The 18,856-nt window shown below is 34.9% G+C and overlaps 1 protein-coding gene across 3 annotated transcripts in view; it reads right to left on the reverse strand.

Annotated features, from left to right (window-relative positions):
* Window positions 1-2,538: 2,538 nt before the first annotated feature.
* LOC142348131 (uncharacterized) overlaps window positions 2,539-18,856 on the reverse strand; it is a 73,882-nt gene continuing 57,564 nt past the window's right edge. Inside the window, exons 16-23 of one of the 3 annotated variants that reach the window (XM_075399323.1) lie at window positions 12,299-12,740; window positions 11,045-11,332; window positions 10,558-10,599; window positions 9,014-9,213; window positions 8,321-8,435; window positions 7,557-7,895; window positions 4,009-4,200; window positions 2,539-3,313 (exon numbers count right to left, since the gene is read on the reverse strand). In XM_075399323.1, the coding sequence (XP_075255438.1) occupies window positions 3,084-3,313; window positions 4,009-4,200; window positions 7,557-7,895; window positions 8,321-8,435; window positions 9,014-9,213; window positions 10,558-10,599; window positions 11,045-11,332; window positions 12,299-12,740 (1,848 nt within the window). In that variant the 3' untranslated portion in view covers window positions 2,539-3,083. Of the gene's footprint in view, window positions 3,314-4,008; window positions 4,201-7,556; window positions 7,896-8,320; window positions 8,439-9,013; window positions 9,214-10,557; window positions 10,600-11,044; window positions 11,333-12,298; window positions 12,741-18,856 lie in introns of all 3 variants that reach the window. The other 2 variants (XM_075399322.1, XM_075399324.1) reach the window with 2 other exon arrangements.

The following is an 18,856-nucleotide window of genomic DNA, read 5'->3' on the forward strand; positions in this document are numbered from 1 at the left end:
AAATACAAAACTCATCAACCACAAAATTTTTTTATGTCAATTGGTCACTACATAAGCTTCTTCACTGTTCATTTAGTTCATTCTAATTAACTACGTGTGGACTATTCGAGACTTTAATTTTGACACTAAACTTTGAAACATAGTTTTTGAAAGCTTTAGGATTTTTTCTTTCAAGACTGATGTTTAATGAGCGCATCAGGACAATTAAATTTTTCAAATTCCACAGAATTGTAATTAGAGAGATGTAAAAACAGAGAGCCTTGGTATTTGAAACTTTTGGAGCCGTAGTTTGTAGCAATTTTTAAGGAGTTTTTGTATTTCTCCTTTCTTTCTGACAGTTTTTGCGCTCTTTGTGGCAAACAATTAAGTGAAGCATTTCTCTGACTCTAACTATCAGTTTCTTGTTCTTGAATACACGCATATCGCACAAATAAAAAAACCAACATAATTTAGTACACCCAGACAAGCGGGCGTGCTCAAACATAAATAAAAATCTCCCCACTAAGGAGAAAATTGTTTAAATATGGACACTAAAACTTTTTGAACTATTTCGAAATAATTTGTCGCTTTTAATGTTTCATGAGCAAAATCTGCACTTTTGCTTTTTAAAGCAGGCAAACGTGTTAAAACTGAGATTAGAAAAACGCAGTTTAGAGTCTGAAATTATTTAAAACCGCGATATTTAGCAAAATTTTCTAAGGTCAATTAATTTTACTTTTTTAAGACTTTTGACAGTTTTTGCACAATACCTGTAGTTGTTTTTAGCATTTAAAGCTACGTTTGAAGCCGTTCTTAAAGTATTTAATTTAGTTGCTTTGAGGAACATTAGTTATCAGTAAATTTATTGTTTTGGCTTGTTCCCTCTGTGATATCCTTGACTGTGGAGATAAGTATTTGAGCCACAAATCCACTTAGAGTTTGTAGAGTTGGATTCGAGGTGCGAATCCGTGCTTTTACTAATTTGTGGAATTACCACTTTTAGTCTGTTTTAGCAATTGAGCTACAAATGCAACCGTGTTCTATCTGTCATGGAAATCCTCCTCGAATCCAATAGGATTCTTCTTATTGGAAAACAGAGCAGAATAAAAGCAACTGAATTATATGATGAAAGTTAAGGGAATGACAGGATGATGAAAGTGGTTTATGTGAGCAACTGAAAACTTGACTTATTAGTCGGAGGCAGACTTAAAATAGAAGAACACTGACTTTTGATTAGACAAGGACAAACTTAAACAGATGTGGTACTTAAATGAAATAACTTGAACTTAATAAGGTACAACCGTACCACACCCTCTTTTAAGTAAAATTATTTTAAAATGGGAAAGTTTGATAATTTTTATGAGATCTAAAGAAAATTTTTTTTTGGAAAGAAACTTTCATTTTTCATGTGATGAGTTGGAACGAGAGAATCAGTTCGAAGATAGATTTCATAATACAGAGAAAGGAAAAATTTTTCTATTCTCAAAAAAATTGTGAACTTGTATTAATCATTTCATCCTGAAAATCCATGAACCCTCTAACTTTGTTTTTCATCTATGGTTCATTCTAGTTGAAAAAACTAGTGCGAATCACCTACTATCAAGTTATAAAAATTATTAAAAAAGAAGATAAGAAAATCATTCCTTCTTTCTTTTTCCTCAATAATTTGCTGTTGATTTCATGATTCGCGGTTTTTTTAGTTTCCAAGGAATTGAAAAAACTCGAATGGTTAGTTTTGATTAATTGGGAAAAATTTCTGCAAAACCAGCTCTAGAAAGTGGAAAAAAAATCATTTTTCAGCTTATAGTTTTACATTTTCGAAATTTTTAACCAACAGAAAACAGAGAGGTGGATAGAAATGTTTTTCAAACAAAATTTTCTGAAAGCAATACGAAATTTTTTATTAGAAATATTTGGTCATATAGTTTATTTTTTAAATTTTTATAGGCTTGAAACTGTAAACCATAATTGAAACATGTATTAACCTAAATTTACTGCAATCTTTTTAATTTGTCTCTATTGTAAATTTCAAGGCGATCTGTCACCCCCCCTCCCACACACACATACACACACACAAACACATACACACACCAAGCAATCGTTCTTGTTCTTTTTGATTCGAAAATTTCAGTGTTTCCCCTTTTCCTGTTTTCTGATATTTTTTATAAAAATGGAAAACTAGATCCTGATGGCTACAAAATGGTGTCTTTTTTCTTCTCTACGATGCTTAAACAAAAGTGAAGAATTTGACTAATGGAAAAATCAGCTTCGCATATATATTCCCCCATTTTTGTAAAAATGTTGGAACAATAATCATTTGAGTAGATGACGTAACGATCCAGATGGAAAAATGATTGCATCGTGAAATAGAGTGCGTTTTTTAAGCAAGAATGGAATTGCTCATATGGATAACTGATGGAAATTAATTTGCGAAGTTATTTTATTGATTTTTAGGAGCAATTGGTCATATTGTGCCCTCAAATTAAAGTTTTGAAGACATAATTTTCTAATTTTCATCAAACTGTTTTTAGAACGGAATTGCATGAATGAAAAAGAGCAGCAAATTGCAAGAATGAATTGAAAAATGACAAATAAGAATTCAAAAAGAAATAATTGGAATCTACTATTGAAGTCAGTTATTGTGGATCATTTGCCATTGTAAATATCATATGCAAATGATATAAATAGTCTAAATAATTGTTTTTTACAAAAGTGATAAATTACTACTCTGTTTCGGTACCAATTAATTCACCAATTCGAGAACTGACCGAATAAACCACTGAGAAAACAGAGATAGATTGGGGTTCTGTTTCACAAGTACGGTAAGATTTAATCTGTTAGGAGGGTTGGTTTTTGGAGCTGTTTCTTCTTCCATTTGATTATTTTTTCCGTTCGTTCAGCACAGCTTTCATTTATGCAGTTTGACAAAACTTTTTCTCTTTGTTCGAGAAACTCGTTGTGATTTTGCCCAAAAATTTCATGTTCATTTTTCTTGGGGCAGTTTTTCATACATCGATACATATACTGCCGCTTGAACGTGTTTATTGTTTGTTTGTTTATTTGTTTGTTCGTAAAACTTCCTTCGTTTGTTCTGTTCAAGTTCGTTACAGGTTGATTTCAGCTCCACTGCTGCTCGCGTCTAATTGTGAGCTGTCTTCGTCTGAAAACTGTGACGTAGGGTTGTGACCTTTGTGTGGACGAGTGACGTTGAGTGATGCTGCATTCTGATTGGTTGACGAGGCGGGATACCACGACGAAGAAGAGGAGCCGGAGCCGAGAGGTTTGGACAGTCGGCCTTGAGGAGTTGTAGGTCTCATGGGTACTGCAGGGTCACCTATAATATCCGTTTTTAACTGATAGGTCGGCTTGAGTGTATATGACTCGTCACATTTATTGTGCCGTATGAGACTGTGCCAAGTTTATATAATCTTAGAAGACGTCAGAAGTGTTTCAACAAAAACAAGAGTGTTAGATACCTGATCAGAAACAAAATGACAAAAGATAATTTCCATTTAATATCTAACACGGCTCCATTAAGTCCAAAGCCAACTCTTATCTTGAAACATTGTGCAAGACTCCTGCAAGATGGGTGCATAATCATAGCAGATTGTTACAAGACTCTTACAAGATCTTGCAAGACAATTGTCCTTCTTGCAAGAACCTATAAGATGTTAGTCGCGGGTTCAACCACGGATGTGTGATTTAGACAACACATTCCAGAAATGTATATTAGATTAGATTAGAATTTCCAAACGCTGAATAAAAAGTACAGTGCATTTGGTACAATTAGCGCTTGTGAGACATTCAAATAGGCCAGAAACTGTCAAGTGATGTCTTTCTTCAAGAACATTGAACATAATGAATCATAATAACCTGAAGAGCTAAACTAGTGACCCCACCAGAATTGTTTTACAAGGAATTGATTTCCTTGTATGTAAATATCCCTAAGTTTATGTAAAAAATGAAAGTTCTGTTTAGGATAGATCGTACCAAACTTAAACGGATGACACGTACGTGTGAAATGTATACCTGGAGCTAATTGTTGTTGCTGTTGCTGTTTTCGTCTCTGCATCATGGCTCCACTTGGTGTGGACGGAGGGTGGGGATGGGGAGGCAGGGTATGGCCGGAGGGGGGTGGAAGTGTGGAGTGCGGGTGTGGGGAACTGCTTCCAATACCCGTTCTCACAGACCCATTGGCACTTGGAGGTGGATAAACCCCACCTGAAACAATTCACAATTTCTTTAAAAAAAGTTTTTTTGATACTTCTTTTAAAATGGCTATTTTATGAAGAAAATTAAAGGTTGTTGACGCAAAGAATTTAGGTTATATTTCTTACGATGTAACTTATCAAAACGTCGACTTTGTCAGTTTTTGTATTAGAAAATCTCAATTAAGTTGATAATTTAACGTTGATGAGATGTCCTTTTTACGGGAATTAGTAGACCCAAAGTCTTGATAACTTATAACCTAAAAATTTACTCTAAAAACTTACAATATACAATATCTTTTACATTACCCGGAATGATTGTTTGTTTGTTTTTAATGTGTTCAATTAGCAGTGAACTGCTAATTGCCATTTCTCAGGTGGTAGTTTACGCCACCTTTTAAACTGCCCTTTCACTTTGATTTTCATTTGGTTTTGGTATTTTTGTAGGTTTCTGACGGTTTAAGTTTATTACTTGTATGGAGGATGGAGGTAGTGAGATTGGTTAGGATGAGATTTTTGGTTGTGGGGTTTTGGGTTTTTTGTTGTGTATTCGTGGAAAAGTGTAGCGTGCCTTGGAGTGAGCGAAAAAGGTGGGAAAGTTTGAGAGAGAGATAGAGTGAAGGAAGTAGTGCAAGAAAGAGGGAGAGAGAAAGAAGAGAAAGAAGAGAATAAAGAAAGAGGTTGTTCACAAGCGGCAACAGATTGTGGGCCACTATCAAGGGCCCAGCATGATTCACACGTTCACGCTGCCCTCACTAACTGGTACCCTGGAGTTAGAGTGTGCGGCCAGTTTCATGGCCTCAGTATGATTCCCACGATCATGCTGCCCTCGCTTACTGGTACCCTGGAGTTAGCTCAACTTCAAGACCTAGACTGATTCCCGTGATCAGTCTATCCTCCCACACCGATCTTCTTGATGTGGTGTCCATCGGTTTTTTGGTTTGTGTATACACACATACACCCATCAAGCATCCAGGCATACATACACACAAGCAAACACATATACAACCATTAGTGCATAAAAATATTTGCTTAGCCTGGGCAGAGTTTTTTGGACGGTTTCAGCTAACGTGTTGAGTCATACCCCAAGACCTCCGCATCCACATTTGTTTTGCTAAAATTTAGATTTTTCGGAAAATTTTGCTACTTTTTTGATGGCTTCAGCTAACGTCTCGAATCATACCCAAGACATCCACATCCACTGTTACTGTTGTTTGAATTTTAATAAAAGCTTTACGAAGGCGTTTGATATATCTTGATTTGGCCGCAAAATAACAAATGTTTTTCTACTACGTTTTTTTCTTTCATTTTAAAGCCCTAGCGGTGTTCTCCGAGCTTAGTTTTTGAGTTGTTTTGCTTATTGTTTCTATATTTCCTAAATGATGTAGTTCATCTGTGCTTGTCCACATTGGCAAGTTAGATGCAAATCTTTTAGCTTTGCTTTGGTCTTTTTGTATCTTGTTGAGAAGTGTTTTCGTTAACTTTGCGCAAGTTGTTTGTGCATACAAGTATAGTTGTCTGACCATTGTTTTATATAGGTACATAATAAAATTAGAGTTTTTGTTCTTTGCTGTAAGATGTCTTAGCATGTTCATCATTTGTTGCATTTTTGTAACTATTTTGTTGACATGATTTGTCCAGGTCAATCTAGGTCAAGTTCAAAAAATTTTACCACTTTGCTTACGTTAATGTCTTCTGACCCTCGTCTTAGCCTCAGATTTGTGTTAAATGTTCGTCTAGTGAAGGTAGTGGATATTGTTTTTCCCGCGTTGAGGAGTATTTCCCTTTAATCGCACCATTTTTCGAAGTGCTTGATTCCGAATGGTAGATGTTTAGTAACTATATCTTGTTTCTCATGGGTGTAGTATATAGCGATGTCATCTGCACAATGTGAAATTGATGTTTGTTTACATTTCGGTTTGACTACATACATATTGAACAAGATTTGGTGGGCTTATCATGCTTGGTTGTATTTTACTTTGGTTTTTCTGTTACTAAGGTAGCTGGTAGTTCTTTTTTTGATCCACCATGTTGTGTTAATCTGAATTTGCTTGTATAAGATACCTTCGTGCCATACAGAATTAAAAGCTTGCTTAGCATCTAAGAAGGCAGCAGCTGTAGCACCTTTACATTTAAAGCTTGTTGTTGCTTCTTCTGTTAGCGTTAGAAAAATTTCCGGAGTGCATGAGCCAGATCTGTAGGCGCTTTAATGATCTCCGAACATGTTTTGTTTTTCATAAAGATTTACCAAGTGCTCATTTGCAATGCTCTTGCATAATTTTTCAATGATGTTAATGAAAGTGGTCTGTCTCCTTTCAGCGTTTTGTGATCTTTTCCTACTTTTGGTATCATTGTTACAGTTGTAGTTTTCCAATGGGCTGCTACATGTCCTAAATGCATTGAAGTTTGAATTGTTTGCTCTAAAGTTTCTATTGTTTCTAATGCTAACTGTTTTATCATCTGATAGCTTATTCCGTCATATCCGGGCGCTGTATTTACTTTACATTACACAGAATGAGTTTGAAGTCTTGATCAGTACTTCCTCAGTGTAAATCACATCTTAAATTAGCAAATCAGAGCTGATTACGTCTTGTTTCAAGTCTTAATATTGCGAAGACGTGTCAAGACTTGCTCAACAATTGTCAAGTCTTGACTAAAACTTGACTCAAGACTAGTCAAGAAGACCTGATTCACGACGTGCCAAGTCTAAAAAGTGACACCATGAGAGCATCGCTACAGTACTGATCCAAGACTTGCAATTTGACTGCTTCAGTACTGATTCAGATTTGACGTTATGTCTGGTTTTTCAGAGCCAAACGAGATCAACTGAAAAGTATCGGCTGAATTGACATATTTTTTGCTTTTGCATGCCCTAACTCGCCGACATTAGCGAAATAAAAATAATATGTTATAATTAAAAATTGACAGTCGCATACATGTAAATTATATTTGGACTGTCAGTGGCAATTAAATAAAATTAAACACTTGATACCATCAATAAGTATAGAACATACAAATGGTTTATGAAATGTTTCAGAGTGTCCAAATGTATTTAACAGTTTTAAGGCCGGCTCCAAAAGAGTAATAGCTGGACTATTGGAAAACTTTGGGGCATAGTTGGATTTAAATTTCGGAGGTTTTTTTCTACTTTTCAAAAAGTACTGATCAAAGACTTGCAATTTCACTGAATCAGCTCTGATTACGGCTTGACGTTCAGTCCTGGTAATGCACAATTAAGACAGCCTATGAAAACAATAAATCCTGTGCAAAACTTAAAAACATTTATAAAACAATCAAAATCGAAAACATGAAATTTAGTATCCGACACTTTTCGGTCTAGTTGTTTGAGTTTATATTTCATGTTCTAACCTGCAGGCGTGTTGGTAGCTTGTAATTGTGAATGGCTGTTGTTGTTTATTTGTTGACGTTGTTGTTGTTGCTGATGATGATGTGGGTTAGAATGGTGATGGCTGGGGTGTGCCGCAGGGTTCGAGGGAACAATCCGCCCTCCACCTACTCCGCTTGCACTGTTATTACTAATTTGTTTATTATTGTTTATTAAGTGTGGTGGTGGGGAGGGGTTGTTTATGTGCTGGTGTTGTAGATTGTTGTTGTTTACAGGTCCAGTGGTCGTCATGTTTTGTGACTCTGGGGAATGTTGGCTGTCTGGAGAGTTGTCTGCTCCCGCGAGAGGGTAAAAATGAGTACCTGAAAAAATGGATTCGAAGTTGGAATGTTTCAGAACCGAAAGGCACATTAATCTCAACATTTAATAGTTTTCTGTTTTCTGCCCAAGTAAAAAAGAATGAATAATTTGTCAAATTTTATACGTGAATTGTAACCGCTTGAAAAAAATAATGCATTTTACAACTGATTTATAATTGATTCCTAATTTTTTTTCATTAAAATATAAGTAGTTCGTAACTTAATGTAGCTATGTAATGTAGCTAGCTGTTCGTAGCTATGCAAAAGTTTCCGGGTCGACACCATAATTCAAAATTTCAAAATAATGAAATTACAACTTCATATTGAAAAGTCCATGAAAAGTTGTACTCATAAAAATTCCATTAAATAAAAGTTTGAAAAAATGAATTTAAGTGTAAGAATTTAAATGAAGTTATGCCAACATTTACCAGAATGTTGTGGTGGCATTCTGTGTTGATGTTGTTGCTGGTGTTGTTGTGGTTGTTGTTGTTGATGTTTCTGGGATATGGAAGTTTGGGAACCACGATGACTGCCTCCACCACCCTGCTGTGAAAACAGGAGAGTCAACTTAGATTGCTATCAATGGCCAGGTTTTCAACCTCACAAAACTCGCCCATTAGAGATAAAATCGGTCAAGCAAATCACTCTCCTATGTATTGTGATTAGGCATTTGTGAGCAAAGTTTTTAAAACGATAAAAGTGATTTTTGCGATAAAAGTTATTTAAAAAAATTGTCTCACTGAGAATCAATAAGAATGTATGAAAATTATAATGCTATTTATCCAGGTATATGGCGAAATCCAAAAGGTTCTTGAGAAACAGTTATATATTTTGAAATAATTATTTAAGAAAAAAATGATTTGAGCCAACGGCAAACAAAAGCGCAACCAAATCTTGACAGCGAAAATTAAAGAAGAATAATGACTCAGTGGTTATGATATTCTTCAAATGATGAGGATCAAAAAATCTCATGAGAAAGATAAATCAGTAAGGACCTGAACATACAAACAAGTTATCTTATAAATCTAAACTTCCGGACCAAACATTTAGCGAAGAAGCATAAATGAACAAGCATCAGGGTCAAACTCATGATCAGTGTCATTGCATTCGGTGAGACTTACCAAATTGGAGTTGGGTTTGCAAGTGAAGTTAGTGTACTTGAGATCATTCAAGACAGTGTGAACGGGTGACACTCTGATTTGGCCCATCAAACCCTCATCCCCTGCGCCTGCTCCCACCCCGACGCCTACAGAAGCACGTGAACATCTTGGATCATCTGTGGGAACGGGAGCTACCATAGTGAGTCCGAGGTCTTCCATTCCTAAAATTTGGATGAGAACAGGTTGATGTTGACATATGTGGAAGTGCGTGAATTGTTTTCTTCCCGCTTTAGAAACTATCCATTCATAATGAAGAGTTTAAGACCTTATAATAGCGTAAACTAATTACAATGTTTTTCTGGCACATCCTGGTCTGAAGTCCCAGAACTAAAAGCTGTAGCCAATAAACTTCTTTGAATTGTAATGCAGGACTTGTGTTGTTTTCGTGATCAATGTTCCTTCCATATTCACTTACTTTCAAATTCAGTCATGGAGTAATTGTAGAATTTAAAAATCAGCTAAGGTAGTTCGGGGGAATTAGCCTCTAAATTCCAACAAGTTTTGAAAATAATTCTTAAGTATTGTTTTTCTCTAAGTTAGCCCTCTAGGCGACTTTAATTCCCTTAAAGACCTTCGGCCCTCACTAACTTATAAAGAAAAACGGGCACAATCGTATACTTAGAAAAATTTAACTTACACCAGCTAACCTCTATAACTTATGCCTACTGAGAAAATTATATCAAGAACAAGCCGAAATCTAACTACGAACTCTCTGTCTTACCAACAGAAAGGAGAGACTTCACTAACAAAATTAAAGTGAAAAGAAGCTCTGAAAAATTACAAAAATCAAGCGGTATATATACTCCACAAAAGTATATAGCAGAGATATAATCTAGTCCGATTTCTTTTTATAAACTAATCTTATGCGAAAAAGTACCAAAAATTCACATGGTTGAATCAAGTTTACCCCCAATTTGGTAAGTAACCTCTAATTTGAGCTGAGAAATCTTAAGTTTCATTAAGGGTTCTAAATCGTTCAGTTTAGACAAAGTCAGAACTGCCATTACTTACCAAGATCAATATTTGTTGAATAAACTGCTTATAAAGTCCTAGCTTATTTAGCCATTATTCTTTCATTATAACTTATTTCGAAACTTCTGAGAAATAACCCAATGTTAGTACTTTGCTATAATTTTTAAGTTTTCTTAATTTTCTTAAGATATCTTAAGATAGAAATTCCATTTCTAAAGTAGTGAATATGAAAGAAAACGAGTTTTAGTTCCGGTTTTAGCTTTGGTTGAGCAGAATTATGTTAAAATTAAAGGACCACTGATAAATTTCACTGAACCAATTGTAAATTAGTCTCATAGAAGATATTAATCTGTTACAGGTCAATTAATCTATTACAGGTCTTCTCGAAGAGTAGCTCTAAGAATGAAAAGACAGTGCTAAACTGAAATCTATACTCTCACATAATATACTATACTCTCATATAATACACTAATCTACCACATTAAGGCCCTCTAACAAATATTTTGGGCAGGGAATTGCCCTCCAATAAATACCTGGATTTGGGTTGATTGTGATTTTCATACCGCTGTGATACGCTTTAAAATATTCATATCTACGTTTACTAAGATGTCACAACAACTTCTGTTTTAATAATCTCCTCTTGTTTTTCATAATTAAACCACATTCATAAAAATTTCGTAATAATACGTCAACAAATGATATTAAGCCGTTTTAGAATGTACTTTTCATCAGATTGTTTAATAAAGAATATTATAACCTAAGTTAATATCGTAGAACAACAACCATTTGACGCAAAAAATTAGACGCCAAAACTTTGTTTGTTCGACTGCTATCAATCGCCTGTTCCATTTTCAATTCTAAAATCACAACAATCATCATCGTCGCGTTCAAAAAGAAGGATGCTTTTCCTAATTTTTTCTTAATCAATGCATTCGATTAATATGTTCACAACTAAGAGATATATATATATTTTGGTAAATGGAGCAATTTGTTTTTTTGTACGCAATTAACAGTTCCCACCTTCGTCGTCTGCTTCGTGCATATACTGCTGGTGTGTCGCTGGCATCAACAATTGTTGCTGCTGATCACCGACACTTTTACCCCCTCCCCCTGTTGCCCCAATGTGTAATGGAATGATAGGCTGGTAGTTGTCGTTGGTACCCCCACTGTTGGCTATCCTGTTGATATTCCTCTGATTGGTAGCCCCAACTGCAGCCAGGGTGGAGGGGTGGGGGGCATGCTGGTACGGAAGGGATCTGTCACAGCTCCCAACCGCTGGTGGCAAAGGACTGCTGGGACTGTTGGAGCCTGGTAAACGACGTAAATATTATGTCATGATCATAACCCCCCCAACCCCCATAGGAATAAGCATCCCAATAGATTTGGTGTTCAAAAGTAAAATTTCAGAGGAATATTTTTATCGGAGATCGACAACAAAAATTAAAATTAATACAGATGCTCATGTTGACATATTGTTGTAGTCATGTCATCAATATAAGTAATCATAGAAATCATTTATCTCCTGAATTAGTTCTTGCATGGAACCCAGAAAATCATGCATTACCTTTATATACATAAAAGTTTTAATCAAAACCCCCTTACACAACTACCTCTAAGAATACTCATTTCAGACTTCTTCAATTTAAAATATCATCTAAAAATATTTTCATTGAAAACGTATAACTATACAACATACACCATCCTCCTTCAAACTTTTCATCGATTATCCCTCCCTCACATTTGTTTGATTTATATATCAACACTCTGTAATTGTCATGATCAGAGCTCATGGAAATTAATCTCATCATGGAAATTAATAACCCAATTTATACCGTACTAATAGTAATAAGTTGTTTTGTGGTACCCAGGTTTAAGACATTGACTTTTTGAAAGATCATGCTCGACTCAAAAACCTTATGCAAATATTTTTGCTTGACTACAGCGTTCAACTCGCATTTAGCTGCACATAAACTATTTATGCTGGACCTAAGCTCTACCCAAATTTTGTGATCGACTCTAGCTTCATTTTAACAAAATTTTACCAATCTCTTTAGAAATTACAATGTGTATTTCCAGTGAGGACACTGTTAGGTTAGCTGGGCCATTTTCAAGTTACCATGAATGAGTTCCGAATGAAACTAGGTTAAGATTCAGAATTGGAATGATATGACATCCGACGAAAGGCGAGTTTTCCATGCATTTTCTCAGCTCTTAATACGTGATATGTGTCCTCATAGATAACTTATGTACAAGTTATGTCTGAAGATAGCTTACCTCTGGAAACAATGTTTCCTGGCACCCCCGTCTGCTGATGAGGGTACAAACTTTCACCTGGGCCCAAATTAGCCCCAAACTTGTTCCTCCCAAACACATTACCCGATTTGTTCAGACTGTTCATGTTGCTATGGCGACCGCTGCCATCCGGATAATACAAGGGTACCTGGGATGCGAGTTTATTGTTCTGTATTGGAATGTTTGTTAACAATTTGTTGTCGTCACATGATGATAAAATTGTGTTTATATTATTCTGATGATGATTGCCAGTTAGCATTTCAGTTAGTGCCACTTTTTCGCTCGTTGACGTCTGGTTTGCATTCCGGGGTGTCAATCGACGGTTACCCCCCGATGACGGATTGCCTCCCCCTCCCCCTCCCACCCCGTGAACAGATTGGTTTGATGCGAGAGAACTGGAACTTTGTAGAGCGCTGTTGAGTCGCTGAAACAAAAACCCAATCACTCTAAGAACTGAAATTTTACTTAAATACTAATAAAACATCACCCGTTTCTGATAATTTTTTGATATACTGTTTGTTTTACATTCGCATAAATCTATCCGAATTGAGACCTTCCTAAAACTGATAGCCGTTTTATGGCAAAAAATTAATGTAACTCACATAAATTCGGCTAAAAACAAATCAGCATTGATAACAGCTAATTCACAACTTAGAGAAGGATATTAGCAGAAATCACATTCTCGTGGGTATATAAAATCCGTAAACATCAGAGAAAATGGAAAATGAACAAATATTGTTTCAAAACAACTCTGAAAAATTTTCAAGTGAGATGGCATTATAATTTTTTTTTGCCGCAAATACAATATTTTAGATCAAAAGCTTATTTAAGTTTCTTCCCTGATTTTAAACAACACATATCGCCACCGAAAAACAGTGCTGAAACAGCCCACATAAGGCCCAGTTAAAAAATGGAGAGACATCAGAGTGCAAACTTAAGTAAGAACAAATTCAATGTAAATCTAGATTCAAGTTTTTTTGAAAGTTTAACAAGCCAGCGAATAAATTAAAAGTTTTTCAGAAGAACAAATTCAAAATTAGGTTTTTTTTAGTTGCGAAAACGCATTAACAAAAACTAAATCGGTGGTATAAAATAAAGAAGTATTATGAAGTCAATTGAAACTTTCCTTTTTCAAAATTGAGTTTCTTTTACTTTTCAATTTATGGTAATATTTGACTCTTTTTTTAATGTTTGAAATTTTAACATAAATTAATTATGAAACAAATGTGGGTTTTTTATCCGAAGATCAATTTTTTGAGCTGAACCAATTTATTTACACCAATGCAAAATATCTACTGAAACGCATCTTATATTACGGTTGTCCCACAAAACAAGCAAATTTAGAAGCAATAACTGCTTAAAAGTCTAAAACATTTAATCTCATCAAAATTAAAAGAGAAGCACGAAGGAATAGCTGAAAAATAGTTAAAAAATGTTAAAAGCGATTTCCAAATATCAAATTTTAAAATTCCCAGAATTTTATTATTTAGTAGAAACATTCCGGATTTTTGGAGAAGAACACAATTGGAGAAGAACATGTATTCCATAAACGTTTCTAGATGAATTTCAGTTGCAAAATATGGACTGAGAAAAATTAGCTCTAAGTAAAATTGACTAGAATAAGTGAGACTAATTTTTTTGTAAATCACCCTAGACTTTTAAAATTCCTCTTTGATTCAACAAAAACTGCTTGTCATCAATAGTTTGAGTTTTTATATAAGAAAAACTGAGTTCATGTCAATTAAATTAAACTTACTGAAAGATATTCTTACTGTTACTAATAATCGTAAAATTCTATGAATTGGTTTTTTACAGCAAATTTGTTATTGTTAGTTTTCAAATTCTTGGGTATAACGTTTATCAAGAAGCTGAAAAATCGAACAATAGTTTTTACCTTATGTAGTCCATTTGCGTCATTTTCACTTTTCTTCTAATTTCGTTCAAAATTTGAAATTGTCTTAATTTATTCATTTTGATAGACAGGAAACCGTCTGTTCATATAGTAAACAATTTGAAGTTCCTATCGTTCTGCATGTCATTATCATCATTATTTCTTTTTGAGCAAGGAATTGTAAACACTTTTCATTCTCCTAATTTCACTGCTAAAGTTCAGTTGCAATTCAAACTTTTTCAGCCGCTCTTCAAAACTGAGATTAGAAATCTAAGTTGTCTTTCGCGACGCGAAATCCAAATAAAATTAAAGAAATCTAATAGTGACCTAGCCGTTAATAGCAAATGCGACGCAAACTCCAATCGCTGATTAAATAAACTTCATTCGCAGTGTAATTGGACTAAATAGTAAGGCAATCAGCATAACATGGTGCAGTTAGCAGCAGACTCCAGAAAACGCCTTCTCATATAGATGCTTTTTGAGACAAGGAAACAATCACTCCCCTCTATCATGGGAAAAATGGAGCCAGCAGTGAAAACTTGTTCTCTTAGCGAAAGAAGGAATTCAAGTAGACGCTATCCTAAACGGACAGTCTTTAAGGATTGTATACCCGCCAGAGCCAGTATATGAAAAATCTGTCGAACAACATACACAAAATCGGAAAGGGACCGCAAAATCCGAAATCAAAAACTGAAGGCCACTTGGCAAAATCGATGCAAGAAAATTGATGAAATTGGCATCCTCTGGGGAGATAACTCGTGGGACGTTTGAGACCAGAAGGCTTCATCTCTTTTCTACTTTTGTATAGAGACGAAAAATCGCAGAATCTTCATAAGTAAGCACCAGCATTTCCTCACAGAAAAGTAAGAACCAAAGAAAGAATTGTCGAAGGTCAGAAAAACTCTTCCATCAAAGCTCAATATATCCCATATGATAGGTTTGTCTTTTTTCACAACATCAGAAGGGAGAGCTCGTTGGAAGACTGATTGAACAAGCCGAAAACTGCAGCCTTGGTGATGAAGACACTGCACTCATTCGTGACACGTGACACGTTCAAGATAAATTTGCTGGATTATGAGACGCAAAAAGAACAACTCAAAGAAACGGTAAAACCTACTGAAGCTTCAGAAAGAGCAATTCAAATGGGAATGGGAGCAAAAAATCAGCGGAAAATCAACCAAAACTTTAAAAACAACACTCTGTGGTTAAATATAGTCAGTGAATATCAAAATCGTAACCGCAACAGAAATTTCCAGCAACAAAGACAAAGCTACAATCGCAACCAACGCGAATTCCTGCAACCAAAAAAGATTCACCAATAACTTGGGACTGTGGACAAATTTAGAACTATAACCATCAGCAAAAACTACAACCGGCCTCGCAAAAGCAAAAACTGTGATAACTGCGGAATATCAAACAATTTAGCAAAAATATGCAAAAAACCCATAAGGATAAAAACTCAAACATTATCACCGCAACAAACAGATTTCAATCAATTTGAATCAACTCCTGACAAAAGTGACGATGGAGAATCGGTCAACTACGTCACTAGCTATAGAGTGCTATATGACCAGGTGTACAACTCAAACTATGATAGTGACACGGATAACTACGTTGCAGCTATCTCAAGTGAGACAGCAAACCAGTTAGAGAACCTCAACGCAAAAATCCAGTTTGGCAACATCCACTTGATATCAATGATCGATTCAAGTAGTGTCTGCAGCATAATAACCAAAGGCCTTGCTAGAAACATACCTAAAACTACCCCTACAGATCGATGGAGCACTACAACAGACGACAAGGACATGAAAATTTTCTCAAACAAACCAATCGAGGTCTGAGGAAAACTCGCCACAACTTTCACATACATTAACTTGACTTTTCACAGGAAATTTCTAACAGACTACGGTCACAAGAGTAACTTAGGAAGGGATATGTTCAATAGCCTTGGATTAGCAGTTGTACAAAATAACCAAAAAGGAGTAAATGCCTTAATATTACAGACATTTCTACAAACAAAATCAAACTGTCAATTGCATGGCAACTTCCTAAACTAGTTTCAAGTATTGGAATATCAAAGATACAGATCGTTAAAAAATTTTCATCAAAATTACAAAGCAAGGCAACAAAATGGCGTCGTTTTGCGAATAATTTAGAATCTAGATTTAACAATGAACTCGACAGATCGCAAAAAAGGGCCATATTGAGAAAATAACAAGTTGTTCAATTGAAATTTTCATTACACTATTGTGATTACAGTAAAAAAAGATCAGTCAATAAAGCTAGCATTAGACTCTAATGTCTTAAACAAATCAATTCGTAAAAATAAATAACAAATGTCTAAACTAAAAATGTTAATTGATTCAATCCCGCAACAAGTAACAGAATCACTAAAGGAACAGCAAGCATACTACAATTTCATAAACAGCAAAGAACGTAATTTTAACATTATTTGTGAAAAATCAACAGGAACCTACAAAATTAAAACTGGCTTCTACGGCCTAATTGACATGTCAGCAGTGTTACAGAAAGCAATCAATTATACACTTATGGGTTTTTAATATATTTTGTTTCTTAGACGGTAATATAATAGTCAGCAGCGGCTCAGAATCTGAAAACATTAACTATGTCATCAAATGCTTATAAAAGTACATCAAGATGGTTTGCTCATCAATTTGCAGAAATGTTCTTTGATAGGTCCAAAACAGAATGTCTCGGATACAAAATCACTAACAGGTATTTCACCACTCAAAATCAAAACAGCAGCTTTTTTCACAATTCCACCTCCAAATACACTTGAACAATTAAGATCAATCCTTGTTTCAGTACACTACATTAATAAATTCATACCGAATTTGGCAAATTTTGGTCACCCCTTAAGACCGTTACTCAAAAAATATTACTAAATTTTTTTGGACTGAAACCCACACCAAACACTTTAATGTAATTAAACATTATCATTTTGAACCCCAAATAGACGTTTGAGTAAAAAGTGATGCTTCACGATTAACAGAAACACATAGCATTTAATCTTCGTTTTTCAAACACTACCGAACAACGCTAGAGTGTAAATGAACTAAAATTGCTTGTATTTGTATGATCTGTCGACAACTTCATATGGAGTGTTTATGGCGAAAATTTAACAGTATCTACTGATCGTCGAGCATTTTTGTCGATGCTTAAAAAACATCGATCAAAAAGACCATAAAAGAGCCGATTTTTACGACGGATTGATAGACTACTTCTATATAATTTCGCTATTGAACGTAGGCCGGAGCAAAAACGGGTTAGGTCAATAACATTTCTCAAAATCAATTTGCAAAAACAATGAAAAAGTCTTCATATGACGGAAATTTTGTAGTAGCCATACTCTCAAAAAATAGACACTCATTTAAACAAATTATCCAACCTAAATCTTCAATCCTACAAAAATTTACGCAAAATAAGGAAACAGCTTTTTTGATACACTCTTCACTTCAACTAAAGCATAAAAATTAAAAAGTAAGTTACCAGCACCACAATTATCAAATTCAAAATCTTCACTGTCAATTCAACGCAATTAACCATACCAAATAATTGCCCTATACAAATCTGAAAGACGTCAATCGCACTGCAATTTCCATTACCACATTTAGAAAAAAAATTTGCACTACATATTAAGCCTTCAAAAAATTACATTCAAGAATCAAATTCAATGACGTTGCCTTTCAAAATCTAGACGGTAAAGAATGTGAACAACCTGAACGCCCAATAAGCACCATATTTGCCAACAATTCAAACAATCAAAACAAAACACCCGAATTAAGCGCGAAAACAAAACATTCCAACTCTAAAACCGAACTCCCAAATCTACCACGCTTTCTGCTCATCAATCTCTCGAAAGTAAATAGAAAAAACCAATTTTGAAATCGTCACGTCACCGACAAAATGTCTCGAGGAAAGACAACAAAAATGTCAACTTCAACCTGAACTCGGGATACATTCTCGGATAATTCGCCCGTCAATTCAACCTCGGGTACTACACAGTACTTCAATGACTGACACAAACCCTTCAAAAATTAATCTTGACACTGCGGAGGACCAACAATTAGAAGAAACAATTAACAAAATCTTCAGCAGAAAAACTGCTTGTGATAATAAACAGAAAAGACGCCATATTAGCGTTAAAACGGCTGTCTCTGCTATGATGAACGGATTGCTATCACTAAGGCCACCAATGCCTCCATTAGCACAGGATATATGGTTGCCATACATTCATTGCGATATACTAGTGAAAACTAGTGAATATAAAGCGTGCACCGATATTGGTAAGAAGTTAAAAACAGTGTTTCTGCACAGCAACTAGCCACCTCTAGATAAATGTAAAGAAGCGAACAAAGAAATACAAATAGACGTTGCCGGCCCCATTTTAAACGAAAAAATATTAGAGCATTAATTTTAATAGCCATTGATAAGTATTCTAAATACTTCACAACAAAAAACGTGAACAATGCATCCAGTCCAATTGTTATCAAACTTTTTCACACATATATATATATATATATATATATATATATATGTATATATATATACATACATATATATATATATATATATATATATATATATATATATACATTTATACACACACACACATATATATATATATA

This window comes from Convolutriloba macropyga, chromosome 10 (assembly GCF_964194025.1).
Source record: "Convolutriloba macropyga chromosome 10, txConMacr16.3, whole genome shotgun sequence".
NCBI classification, from domain to species: domain Eukaryota; kingdom Metazoa; phylum Xenacoelomorpha; order Acoela; family Convolutidae; genus Convolutriloba; species Convolutriloba macropyga.